Raw genomic sequence first — 14307 nt, 5'->3', positions numbered from 1 at the left:
GATACTTGGGTAAAATGAACTCTGAAAAAAAGTTTTTATCGTTAACCTGATTATAAATAAAATCCTCACCCCATGTGGCACAGAGTGTAGAACCCTTCTTATATACTTGCTTTTTCGTTGGCAAAATGTATAAAATACAGTAATAAAACAAGCTTTTTTTTCTTGTACTAGCAACCTGGGGTATTGTATAACAATGTCGTAGTTACCAGAATACAGTTGTCTACGTTGATGAAAATTGTGATGAGGTATACGTATGGGAAAATTGGCTTAGTGAAATCAGTAATTGCAATCAAGTTTGCAAACAGAATTTTCCCGCAGCGTGTACATAAACTTGAGATTGAGTCATTAGGAGAAGCGACTGTGCGAAGACGGTATGTGTGTGCAGCTGAAAGCAAGCACGTGATAAACCTCCCTTGCATGGATTTACTGTCTCGCTCGTTCCTCTTTATCTTTTTCCCTCGACTTCATTGTCGTCGTCGTCGGTTCCCGAGATTCCATTCACTCGGTTGTACACCCACACCCGTTGCCCTCGAGACGCACATGCCTTGCATGGATGCAGATTATGTTGCGCCGTCGGAGTTTTTCACGTTTTATCTGTGAAAGCACGTCCGCTCTCTTTTTTTTCCCTCCTCGCCCTTCCTTTCGTATACACGAAGATAGGGTGCGTCGCGGGAGTCAGACGGCGGCTGTTTAATTGCGAGTGACAAGTGCCCGCGCGTGGATTTTCATTTTTGCCGCGAGCGCTTTTCCTCGTTTCCGAACGCGTGTCTTTGGGCTCGATTTTGTTTTAAAAACTCGGGAAAATGCCTGCACCCTTTGGGGGGTGTAAATGCACCACAGAGGCTTTGCGCTAATGGATATACGTCCTAAAGCTCCCATCGGTGGGTTTCTACGAGGATTAGAAAAAAGCTCGAAATTCATTCCGTTGGATTTGTTTGTTATCCTTACATCATACGGGTAACTTGACAAAAAGAAAAAAAAAATGAATTAACACTGGTTTTTAAAGGGTAAAGAAATAGGTAATTACAAGAATTTACTAAAATCTACCGATTTCAAGTATACGTTCAAATTAACGACTAAATAGTCCTATACTGTTTACACGTATGGTATAGAGGTGTAACGATTTATTTAGAAATAAACGAAGCCGATTTTTAACCGAACAGAAAATGATTGCTTGGAACTTTGCCCTTTGAGGGTGTGATTAATTTTCCCTTTAGTTTCGACAGTAATATCATAAAAGCCATGTTGATAAATAATATAACTGACACAAGAGAGAACAGCTGTTTACGAAAACAAAACTTGATTTGTTTACGTTTGTTTATGTTTACAGGTGATTCATGAATTTGGCCGAGTTTGAATAACCATAAGGTAGAAAAGATCCGATTCGCCATGGGTAAGCTACTCAGCCTTCTGGCTCGGGACGAGACGACCTGCTGTGCTCACCAAAAGTACGACGTCTTCTTGGATTTCGAGAGTAAGTCATTTCCCTTTTTTCCTATTGTTTTTTTCAAGAAAAAAAAAAAATAAATAAAAGTAATTGTGCTCGCAACAAAATTACAGACGCAGAGCCTTCGGACAACGAGCGCGAGACGTTCGAGGCCGTGCAGAGGGTCCTCAAGAACTCGGAGCCGATCCTGCAGGAGATCCAGTGCTACAAGGGCGCCGGGAAGGAGATCCGGGAGGCCATCTCCGCGCCAACGGAGGAATGCCAGCGCAAGGCTTACCTCACCGTCGCCCCGCTCGTCGCCAAGCTCAAGCGCTTCTACGAGTTTTCCCTGGAACTTGGTACGCAACTGCACACCACCACATAAATAAACCAGCATGCAAAAACAAACCAAAACATTACCATTTATTGCTTTCAGAGCAAATCGTCCCAAAGATACTCGGTCAGCTGTGCTCGGGCAACCAGTCGCCGACGCAGCACCTCGAGACCCAGCAAGCCCTAGTCAAGCAATTGGCCGAGATCCTCGAGTTCGTCCTCAAGTTCGACGAATCCAAGATGAAGACACCCGCCATCCAGAACGATTTCAGCTATTACCGGCGCACCCTTACGAGGGCCTCCCTCGCGCGCCAGGACTGCGGTACCCAGCGGGACCTCGTGGTCGGGAACGAGCTCGCCAACCGCATGTCGCTCTTCTACGCGCACGCTACCCCCATGCTGCGCGTCCTCAGCAACGCCACTATTGCTTTTCTCATGGGGGTTGGTGACTTTTTTTTTTTTTTTTTTTTTTTTCTAATTCTTCCTTGCGCCATTTTTTGGAGTTGTAATTTGTCACTTCGTTGTTTGCAGAACGAGGACATACCGAGGGAAAACATAACCGAGACTCTGGGCACGATGGCAAAAGTCTGCCTGAGAATGTTGGAAAATCCGTAAGCGAACTCTTTATTTCCCCCCTCCCCCCCCTTTCTATCGAGTGGACTTTCAAAGTGGGAGCGTAAGTAAATAATAACGGGCATGGGGTGTGCTGATTGCAGGAACCTGCTGGCTCAGTTCCAGCGCGAGGAGACGCAACTGTTCGTGCTGAGGGTGATGGTCGGCCTGGTCATTCTTTACGACCACGTGCACCCGCAGGGCGCCTTTGTCAAGAGCTCCAATGTCGATGTACGTATCATGTGTGCACGCACAATGGCCCGGTAATCCGCTTGGCTTCCTTTCCCCCTTTTCCTTTTTTTTTTTTTTTTTTTTTTTTTTTTTGCTTCTTTTTGTATATACGTACATACCCTGACGCGGCGCTGACGTGTGAAATTTGTATGGTTGCTAATGAGCCTTGCCTGAGCTTACGTTGGAGTACGATAATTTAATTTTCGCAACCCCCGTAGGCTAGGAATTTAATGGGTATCTGTCTGTACTCGCTGTAAAGTGTATGTGCTTCTGTTATTTTGTCAATATTTTACAGGTAAAGGGCTGCGTGAAGCTGCTCAGAGATCAGCCGCCCTGCAAGAGCGAGGGTCTGTTGAACGCCTTGCGCTACACCACGAAACACCTCAACGAGGAGAACACCCCCAAGAACATCAAGAACCTGCTGGCCGCATGATTGCCGAAGCCTCGAGGCTGCTGCATTCGGACTTGAGATGTGGGTTTTTTTCCCCTTCTTTTGTTCGTACACAAAAGCTGGCCGTGAATTACTATTTTTGATGATTTTATTGTGTTTTTTAAAATTTTTTTTTAGTCCTTGCGCGTCGTGACAGCTTTTTTTTGTGTTTGACGGTGAAATGTGTTTGTAAACGGATAGATTTGTGAGTAGATAAAAAAAAAACAGACTCGCCGAGTGTGTCTCCTTTTTTTTTTCTTTTTTTCGCGTGCGCGGTGACTGAGTTTGGTTCTTGAGAACAAAAAATTAGTTGTACTGCCAATAGAGCGGGATAAGGATTCTTTCTTTATTTTGGAGATGAAGGCAGCAACGTCGGAAAAGTTCATACAAAAAAGGACTTGGCGGACTTTACTATATATACAAGACTATCCGAGGAATTGGAGCACACGTGCGCACTTTTCTCTACCATGTGTGTGTATAGTATGCGGTATGAGTGTGTAAAAGTGTGTAGGTTGCGCAGGGGAACATCGAGGACGCGCGACGCGCGCCTCGCCTCCCTCAAATCGAGGAGGATATTATAAGTATCTCCGTAGCTACGAAATTTTATTATCATTATTATTATTATTACTGCATTATAATTATCATCGATAACATGACATTAAGTAAAAGAAAAACCAGACGAGACTCCTTTCTACTATTTATGAAAAGCGTTTGCTAGGTAGAACCGTAGCTATATTTACGTATATCATGTAGCATTAGTTACCCTCGTTGCCTCGAATAAGCAAATTTTTAGTTTTGTTATACTTTTTTTTTACTTTCATCGAGAAATTGTAAATTGTAATCGAAGATAAAATTAATCTGTACCTCGAGGTATTAATAATTTGGACTCGCGAGAGATATTTGGTCAATAATAAGGGTCAATCATTTGCTATCCCTAAAACCGGGAGATGCAAGCAGTAATAAAATAAAACGATGAAAGTAGTTTTGTGGATGAATTACAAAATATTCTGTAATCATTAATTGAAAGTGCATTTACACCAAATTCCGATAATATGTATCCTATACGTCTGTTTTTAAGGCATTTAAAAAAAAATTTTTATACACAATTTTTTTATAAACATTACCGATGTAAGAGTCGCGTTAAAATTATTTAAGTCTTCCTGTTGATGGTTTAAAATAATCAGTGAGATTCGATTGATTTTTCTCTTTAAAAAAAGGCTTGATCCACCAGTAAAATTATATTATATGCAAATACAGGAGATACATGTATGAGTTTATTTTTAATACTTTCGAGCATTAGTTAGTAAGTGATTTGAAGAGTATTGTGGTTAGATGTAACTACAAAAAAAAGCACAGCACGTTGAATAAGCACAACATTATTAGTTTGTATTATTTATATGAATTTTGCGAGTAAACGATTTGAAAAAAACAATCGAAGATTTTGTACTGCAGAGAAAAGATTTTCAAATCTAATTTTGATGCACTTTGCAGAACCTTTAATTATACTTTGTTTTTCCCTGTTACTTAGCTGAATAAGTCTATATTTGTAATTATATACACCTTGTAGTTCGAAATTGTGTAGTCAAAGTCATCGAATTCACGTCTCAGACGATGTATAATGATTACATTTTTTTTCTTATTAAATAACCTACGCTTTTGCAATAAAAGTAATATTCACTGAAATGTGTGAATGCAAACGTAAACATTGTGAGTTTAATAAGAAGAAAAATAAATGGACTAAAGAATAAATGTGGTTTGAAATATAAACTGCCGAAAATTAATGTAAGGGAAACGAAGATCAACTGTGGACGGCAAGCGATTAGTCATAAAAGTATTGCAGAGAACCAAAGACATAAAAAAGAAAAAGAAAGAAAATATTGATACACCTATTCCTGTACATTTTGTAGAATCGTGCAAAAAGTTAAGATTTAATAAAAATAAAATAATTTAGTAAGACAAATGTATAACTGTATTTTATTGCCAACGCTATTTTGATTGATAATCATGAGATAAATGATTTTGCTATAAATAATGAGATACAAACACAACATGATGATAGAGTGAGACAGAAGTTTGTAATAAAACAAAGTTGAGAGTATAAAATAATGGAAAGGTTATTTTCTTGTGATGGTTAGAGAACTTTTCTCAATTTTAAAAACGATACTCAAAGTGTTCAATAAAATGGAAACTATAAAAACCAAATCTAATATGGAGAGTATTAGAAAAAATTTTTTGTGAAATTTCTTAATAAAATAAGATTTTGTAGATTAAAAAAAAAAAAGAAACAGTAAATCGCACATATCCAAGATGTGGCAAATTGAATTGAAAAACCAATCATTTTACGTAACAACTTCTTCGAGTTTTTAAAATAAACATCTTTTACAACCCTTTACACCTTTTTACGTGTGTTTAAAAAAAGTTTTATAGAAAGTATGGAGCACACGTTTTAAAGTTGAAGTAAGTTTTTTGCAGCACTTTAAGTGTATCCTTAAGAAAAAACATACAAAACAAAACAAGTATGCTATAATAGTATCTTTGATCGTTTTTATGTGCACACACGAGCACAAAAATTGTCTCCAGTTATGCCTGTTTCAATTTGGTACAAAATATACTTTATCTGCGTGGCGAACGATGTTATTTTCGAGAGTGGCGCGCTGCCGAGTAAATAATAATAACGATGATGATGATAAAATAAAACAGAAAATCTATACATGCATAATCGCCTTTTCGAATCTTTGGATTCGCAACTGATAAAAATATGTATGTAATGAGTGGTACGTAACAATATTATATGAGGTTGAGGTATACGGGATGATGAGAGTTAAAAGTAAAAAGGTCCACGCTCGTGTAAATTTAAAAAGAAAAATTGTGTAAAGATGTATTAGAATAAAATCTGAAATGTAAAGCTTCAAAAATATACACATTAATTTAATAATTTCAAAAAGTATCATGACTCGTTATTTTTATCCATTCTCCTCGAAATCAAACTTTGTTTGCACTTCTAGTTTTAAAAAATGAATCAAGTTAACTAGAGCTTTTTTCTTCAATGTGTCAATGACGTTAATGTTAATGCAGAAGTATTTATTTAATGATAAGTTAACTGTTTATTGGAACTATAAGGTTAAAGGGCTGTGCTTCCATGATTTAATAGTAAAAGGTCTAAAGTATTGTAATTTTGTAAATATGGTCGATTTTATAAGCCATATAAAATAAGTAGAATATTTTTACTTCTGGAGGTCGATTTTCGGGTGAAAAATATATTGTAAACTTGCCGCAAACAGCACAAAAAATGTCAACTTATTATTTTGTACATATACAAATAGTTGCGGCTGGTTTATAATTGATTAAATGGCACTAGTATGAGTACTAATAATCATTTGGATCAGCGCCATCTAGCGGTCTTAATTTTTTGGCCAAAAGTGGCTCCCAAAATTCTGAATCAGAGCAATCAGGATTGGAGCCATTTAATCAGTTATAAACCAGCCGCAACTCATGATGAAACTATAAAATGAAAAAATAACGATACGTGTGTTTTTGGCGGCAAGTAAACAATCTATTTTCTACTAAAAAATTGACCTCTTATGTAATTACACTTTTGAAGATAAATTTTGGAGCAGAAGATAAATTGTTAACTTGCCGCCAAAAACACACGTATCGTTATTTTTTTATTTTATAGCTTCGTCATGAGTTGCGGCTGGTTTATAACTGATTAAATGGCTCTAATCCTGATTGCTCTGATTCAGAATTTTAGGAGCCACTTTTGGCCAACAAATAAAGACCGCTAGATGGCGCTGATCCAAATAACTATTGCTATTGACAGAAAAGTCACTTTATTAGTTATAAACCAGCTGCAAATAATCTTATAAATATACGGTAAATAGTTGACATTTTCAGTGTTTTCGGGGTAAAACTCCCTAAAGATATCTTTCTGATGGACATTAGAAGTTTACAAGACTTACACAAAAAATCTTGAGAAAATGTGTTTGCTGGGGATCTTTAGCTGATAAGTAGGGAACTAGTAGGGAATCGTGGGCTGAATCGCTGAGAAGTGTGCAACACATTAATGTATTCCAGATGTTGATCAACTCGAGTAATTTCTGTATAGGTATCTAACAAATATTAGCTAACAAGTGTAAGTTATACGTAGTAAGTATAATACAGGAAACCAGTATAGTAAAGTGACTAATAAGTCATGAAAATGACAATCGTGTTTCATGTATTTATAGTTTATTCATGCATCTGACGTAAGCAAGTGTTGTACAGAGCAACCCAAAAGAAAGCTAGCGAGTGTTTCGTGTTGCTTATCACCTTATCAGTACCTACTATAGAGGCCGGAGTGACAGCACATGTAACACAAGGTTGTGGATAAATGACGACGACAGTATAATGATGAATCCCAGAGATCAACCGTTTGTGAATTATCAGGATTTCTCAAATCCCAGCACTGGAGCCTCGGTTCACGTCGACCTGGGCACTCCAAACCAGCAGCAGCTCTTTGGAGGCCTCCAGAATGATCCTACGGGAGCCGGAATGATGCAGGACCTTCAAGGCTTTCCTGGACACAAAGATCGTAAGTATTGTTGACCAACTCTGATAATCAGCTGGTGGATCCAAAATTTGTTACTATTGTGTTGTCGTGGCATGGATGAGATTTTTGTTTTGGTTTTTGCGTCTCTTGCTTTGTTACGTGTCCAGGTTACGTTGTCATCAAGTAATCTTGTGCAATAAGTAAATGTTTGCAATTGTTGTATTTCAGCCAATGCACAAAGAAGCTTCTGGACTATTGAGTATTACCAAAAGTATTTCAATGTTAACACAAGCGACGTTGTCGAGAGGTTAAAGAAGTCTATGTTACCTCATCTAGTGGACAATTTTTTATTGGCTCACATAAGACCAAACCCGGACTTGTACGGGCCATTTTGGGTCTGTGTCACTCTAATATTTACCATAGCAATAAGTGGAAACATAGCCAATTATTTTCAATACGCCCATGTCAAAAATGGTATTTACCACTGGAAATACGACTTTCACATTGTGTCTCAAGCTGCTACTTGTATATTTATGTATGCGTGGTTCTTACCTCTTGTATTATGGGGTTGTCTCATCTGGTCTAAAAATCAAGAACAACAAACTAATCAGGACAATGAGTTGATTGAGGTAAATATGAATTCACAGATAATCAATAGTACAGTTTATTGCAGTACATGATCTCTTACAAATGTTATTGTTATTTACAGTCCAATAACAGCATTGGTCTTTTGGAGCTAATATGCCTGTATGGTTATTCCCTTACGATTTTCATCCCTGTTGCAATTTTGTGTACAATACAATTCAAATCATTGCAATGGTCACTTGCATTGATTGCTACAATCATGTCGGGTGGTGTTTTACTCAAATCTCTTATGCCAATTATTCCAGGTACTGTGCAATTTTAAACTAATTTAAAGGATTCCTCTAAGCTGTCATTTTTACGAATTTCTGATTTCAGGAAAACACAAACCTCTGTATGCTGCCTTTATACTGGGATTGCACTTTATACTTGCTGCAGGATTTATTCTATACTTTTTCCATACTCCATCACTTGTCTCTCACCCTGGTGTACCCAGCCCAACTACAACTTCAACTACAACTACAACTACAACTACAACTACTACTACTACAACTCCCAAGGCAGCATAAACTATTTCATTGATCTGATAGCAGACAAAGTGTGATTGGTTTGTAGAAATGAAGTCTTCTTTTCTTTGTAAAGTGTGGTACTATTGTTATTGCTTGTAGTTTTTCATGCATAAAAGTGATCGTGAAGTAATAAATTCGTATTTTTTTGTAAAAGGAATAAATTTTTTAATGTTTCAAGAATGGAGTATTAATAAGAAGTTTTTTTTATTTATCTGTATTATAATGTAATAAGTAGTCGATGGAAGTTTAATCAATTTTTAATAATAATTTTGTTATTTTTGTTCTTCAAATGTACATAATATCCGATGTATCTCTGGATCTTGAAAGGAGATTCTACTTTTAGTGTTTGTACACGCATGCCACTGAATGCTTTAAAGATGATTTGCGTTTGATGGTAATAAGTGTAATATCAACAAAAATCTAAAGCTGTGTTATTGCTTTTCAATCGACACTCGACCGATTTCATTTATACTTATATTTAATAAAACGTATATTATAAAAAAACTCTTGCATAAATTTTTCCACTTGTACAATTCAACCTGCTGTGTAAATATAAATCAAGTCACCTCCTACTGACTGAAACCTCCAAGTGTGAACTCAAATTAAAACTTTGCCATCAACAGCAACTTAACGTATAGTAGCTCGGATTTCTCAAAATTTTGATCCATTCGAGATATTATTTAGGCCAGCATTAGATTCAGTAGACTTTATCTACAAGAAATGATACATCTCTGTTTAGGGACTTTCGCAAAAGAGCCCCCTTAACAAAAAGAAGGTTGGATTCTTTGTTTATTTCTAACATTTAAAATTTACTTCTCAGTAGTAAATGTATTTTTTATTTATTGAAATCCAATGCTCCATTCTTAGGAGACTCTTTGTGTAACTGTGCTTTTTTTTAGGCCTTTTTTTTCAATCGTCTGTTTTAGGCTGAAAAATTTACGTACTTACAAGTTAACTGTTTATTGGAACTATAAAGTTAAAGGGCTGTGCTTCTATGAGTTAATGGTAAATAGCCTTAAGTATTGTGTTTTTGTAAATATAGTCGATTTTATAAGCCATTTAAAATAAGTGGAATATTTGTAAATTTTAGGATCGATTTACAGTTAAAAGACGTATTGTAAACTTGCCGCAAGTAGCATTTAAAATGTCAACTATTTATCGTCTATTTATAAGATTACTTGCGGCTGGTTTATAATTGATTAAATGGCACTACTATAAGTACTAATAATTATTTGGATCAGCGCCATCTAGCGGTCTTCATTTTTTAGCGAAAAGTGGCCTCTAAAATTCTCAATCAGAGCAATCAGGCTTAGAGCTATTTAGTCAATTATAAACCAGCCGCAACTTATGTTTTAGCTATAAAATGAAAAAATAACGATACGTGTGTTTTTGGCGGCAAGTTAACAATCTATCTTATGCTCCAAAATGTATCTTCAAAAGTATAAATACATAGGAGGTCGATTTTTTGGTAGAAAATAGATTGTTAACTTGCCGCCAAAAACACACGTATCGTTATTTTTTTATTTTATAGTTTCATCATGAGTTGCGGCTGGTTTATAACTGACTAAATGGCTCCAATCCTGATTGCTCTGATTCAGAATTTTGGGAGCCACTTTTGGCCAAAAAACAAAGACCGCTAGATGGCGCTGATCCAAATAACTATTGCTATTGACAGAAAAGTCACTTTATTAGTTATAAACCAGCGGCAAATAATTATGTAAATAGACAATAAATAGTTGACATTTTTTATGCTACTTGCGGCAAGTTTATAATACGTCTTTTACCTGTAAATTGACCCTGAAAAGTATAAATATTCCACTTATCTTATATGGCTTATAAAATCTACCATATTTACAAAATTACAATACTTTAGACCTTTCAGCCTTAACTCACGGAAGCACAGCCCTTTAACTTTATAGTTTAAATAAATAGTTAACTTATATAATATGTACATACCAAGATTTGTGTTACAAAAATCTTAAACAACGATTAAATAGATACGTAAAGTAATCAGTCCAAAAGAGACAACTGAAGAAAAAAGGATTAAAAAAGAAGTTCAGTCACACAGGAAGAGTCTCCTAAGAATGGAGCATTGGATCTCACTAAATAAAAAATACATTTATTACAGAGAAGTAAATTTGAAGTATTATAAATAAACAAAGAACCCAAACTTCACTAATTGAGTGAGATCCAATGCTCCATTTTTAGGAGACTCTTCCTGTGTGACTGAACTTCTTTTTTAAGCCTTTTTTCTTCAGTTGTCTCTTTTGGACTGATTACTTTACGTATCTATTTAATCGTTGTTTAAGATTTTTGTAACACAAATCTTGGTATGTACATATTATATAAGTTAACTATTTATTTAAACTATAAAGTTAAAGGGCTGTGCTTCCGTGAGAAAGGCTGAAAGGTCTAAAGTATTGTAATTTTGTGAATATGGTAGATTTTATAAGCCATATAAGATAAGTGGAAGATTTATACATTTCAGGGTCGATTTACAGGTAAAATACGTATTATAAACTTGCCGCAAGTAGCATAAAAAATGTCAACTATTTATTGTCTATTTACATAATTGTTTGCGGCTGGTTTATAACTAATAAAGTTACTTTTCTGTCAGTAGCAATAGTTATTTGGATCAGCGCCATCTAGCGGTCTTTGTTTTTTGGCCAAAAGTGGCTCCCAAAATTCTGAATCAGAGCAATCAGGATTGGAGCCATTTAGTCAGTTATAAACCAGCCGCAACTCATGATGAAACTATAAAATAAAAAAATAACGATACGTGTGTTTTTGGCGGCAAGTTAACAATCTATTTTCTACCAAAAAATCGACCTCCTATGTATTTATACTTTTGAAGATACATTTTGGAGCATAAGATAGATTGTTAACTTGCCGCCAAAAACACACGTATCGTTATTTTTTCATTTTATAGCTAAAACATAAGTTGCGGCTGGTTTATAATTGACTAAATAGCTCCAAGCCTGATTGCTCTGATTCAGAATTTTAGGAGCCACTTTTGGCCAAAAAATTAAGACCGCTAGATGGCGCTGATCCAAATGATTATTAGTACTCATAGTAGTGCCATTTAATTAATTATAAACCAGCCGCAACTAATGTTATAGATACAAAATAAAAAGTTGACATGTTTTGTGCTATTTGCGGCAAGTTTACAATATATTTTTCACCCGAAAATCGACCTCTAGAAGTATAAATATTCTACTTATATGGTTTAATAAAATCCAACAACCTGCTTGTGTAAATATAAATCAAGTCACCTCCTACAGACTGAAACCTCCATGTATATGAACTCAAATTAAAACTTTGCCATGATCAGCAGCTTAACGTATAGTAGTTCCCGTCGTCGTCTCCTGTACGGCACGGCCCCGGCGCGTAAATATCATTATTTCTCCGTTAATTAGGATGTTTATTCGGTAATTTTCCCAGGCTCTTTGCGACTAATTTAATTTGATCTCCGGCAGTTGGCATTGGAGCTGACGCGACCGCCTGTCCGCCCCGAGAGACGTGCCTACGGGGAATTTCCTTCCGGCTGGTGTTTTAGCTGCTCTTGGTGACTCTCTTGCGGAGAAATGCTGAGAGTCTCCTATATCCGATGTCTTTCTCAATTTTCTCTCTGCCCCTTTAAAGCAATTATTTTCAACTCCTTTTTTTTTTTTTTTTTTTTTTTTTTTTTTTTTCAGAAGGATTTTGACGCTAGTTATTATCTTTATTTCTCTTCTTTTCCACCCAAAGTATCAAGTGGAGGACATGGATGTGATTAAAAACGAATGATAAATTAAATTTTGTTTTTAGTGACAATTTTATATAGTAATTCCGCCTATGGTAAAAATAGTAGTTTTCCTACGAGTTTGAAAAGTCTTTGTTTGCGAACCGAGAGGTTTGCGGCCCAAGCCGAAGGCGAGGTCCGTAATGAGGTTCGTAAAGGAGACTTTTTGAACGAGTATCGGAAAACTGCTTTTTTGCCCGAGGAAGTACCAGCCTCCCAAAACCACCCGAGGTTGGAAAATGTATTGTTTTCATCTTTGTTTTCTACTTTTAAATTGACCAAATGACTGACTTTCAGACGCCAGAAATAAAATATTATTCTGCTGGTATGGTGCTGTAAATGATTCATTTGGATTCATTTTAATTAATGTCCTACAATGTCACGTACTTTTTGAAAACAAAAAAAAAAAAACTTTCGGAATGTAAACTTGTAATATTATTTTCGTTTGGTTACTTCTAGTTTGCATTAAAAATTTTTATCAGATCCATCATTTTAATATTTAATGCTACGGTCAAATAAAAGAAAAAAATAAAAAAAATTTTTTATTTATTTAAAATGATAATTTATACACCAATGTGAAGGTATTTTTTCTAGTTCTACCACACTTGTCTTTTGGTAAATTTTTACATTTGGTGTATATTTTTGTGCCATAACTATTCTTCCCGTACATATTTTTTTTTTTTTAAGGCAAAATAAAAATGACGATCCAGTATGAATAAAAAAAAGCTCACATGCAATTATAGTGTTTAAAAAATGACATCAGTCATGAAAACTGTAGTATTTCTGTGCGTTTCGCGTTTTGTCTCGCGCTCGTCGAAACGTCAATGGAATCGACATCTGTGAAAAAGCTGCAGCAGCGCAGATACACACCCACTCACATGTACAAGATCAGGAGTAGGTATAAATCGAACCGATATTACGACAATTGATCCTATGAACACAGGACGTCGTTTTACCTGTCACGTTATACCAAACTTACTAGATTTCAGAAAAGCATCGTAAAACATGCGTCCGTAGAGAAAACTACACGCGCATCCTCCACTTTTTATTTTATTCCCAGTGCAGACGGGAGCTAAACATTAACAGTCGCTCCTCCCCTGCGGGTATATATGTAACCGTACAAACAGCACGTCCGCACACAACGTGAATAATCAACTAGTTTCACTTGCAGCATATAAATATACTTTTTTTTTTTTTTTCGTTTCGCTCTCGATTTTAGCGCAGCTTGTCCGTGCCGCGTGTTGTCAATTTCCGTACTGATTCATCGGAGAAACTTTGTTACTAACGTTTCGATGATTGTTTTTGCCAAACTGAACAAAAACAGACGTATAAAAATGAGTTTGCAGGCAAATCCGTGAAAAGAGAGCGAATTGAAAAAAAAAAAAAAAAAAAAAAAAAAAAAATGAATTCATCGATCGACAAAGCCATCCCGAGATCGGATTTACAACTAGAGACAGAAGCTTAATTGACCAATTCCGTAGAGCGTGCTTTGGCGCGGAGCCGTCCGCTCGAGGGCAAATTGTTTTATTTTCAACGTCACGTCATATTCTTGAAAGCCAAAAACCATTGGATGAATTTGGAAGGTACACTCGCGCGGATCATCGCTCAATAGCGCATGAAAGTAACAGCGCACGCGCGAGTGTTTCAAAATATTTTGGCACGTCGATTCATATTTTTTTTTCCTCCCCCCGGGTGCAAAAACACCCTACACCCACGCGTTATGTATAGACATTACCACCTGTACACTCGTAAGTAGCGTCACGACGTATACATGTACAGGGATGGAGAAAACGTCTACTCCGTTTCGGAGGTATC

General features: G+C 36.3%; 2 protein-coding genes across 4 annotated transcripts in view; both read left to right on the top strand.

Moving 5' to 3' along the window:
- LOC106642839 (CYFIP-related Rac1 interactor B) overlaps positions 1-5922 on the top strand; it is a 76558-nt gene extending 70636 nt beyond the window's left edge. For all 3 annotated transcript variants that reach the window (XM_014357731.2, XM_014357728.2, XM_014357730.2), the window contains 6 exons: positions 1331-1474; positions 1561-1785; positions 1863-2200; positions 2291-2370; positions 2476-2602; positions 2898-5922. In XM_014357731.2, the coding sequence (XP_014213217.2) occupies positions 1390-1474; positions 1561-1785; positions 1863-2200; positions 2291-2370; positions 2476-2602; positions 2898-3035 (993 nt within the window). In that variant the 5' untranslated portion in view covers positions 1331-1389 and the 3' untranslated portion in view covers positions 3036-5922. The remainder of the gene's footprint in view (positions 1-1330; positions 1475-1560; positions 1786-1862; positions 2201-2290; positions 2371-2475; positions 2603-2897) is intronic.
- Positions 5923-6930: 1008 nt separating this feature from the next.
- Positions 6931-9167, top strand: LOC106642843 (protein YIPF1). The gene is made up of 5 exons (XM_014357736.2): positions 6931-7164; positions 7259-7602; positions 7789-8189; positions 8270-8450; positions 8521-9167. The coding sequence occupies exons 2-5, from the start codon at positions 7419-7421 to the stop codon at positions 8709-8711; spliced, it is 957 nt and encodes a 318-aa protein (XP_014213222.2). The 5' UTR covers positions 6931-7164; positions 7259-7418; the 3' UTR covers positions 8712-9167.
- The last annotated feature ends 5140 nt before the right edge of the window (positions 9168-14307 follow it).

This window comes from Copidosoma floridanum, unplaced genomic scaffold (assembly GCF_036245765.1).
Source record: "Copidosoma floridanum isolate Cflo_tuat_1 unplaced genomic scaffold, Cflo_Japanese_pri ptg000007l, whole genome shotgun sequence".
Lineage (NCBI taxonomy): Eukaryota > Metazoa > Arthropoda > Insecta > Hymenoptera > Encyrtidae > Copidosoma > Copidosoma floridanum.
This window is presented reverse-complemented; position numbering and strand designations above follow the sequence as displayed.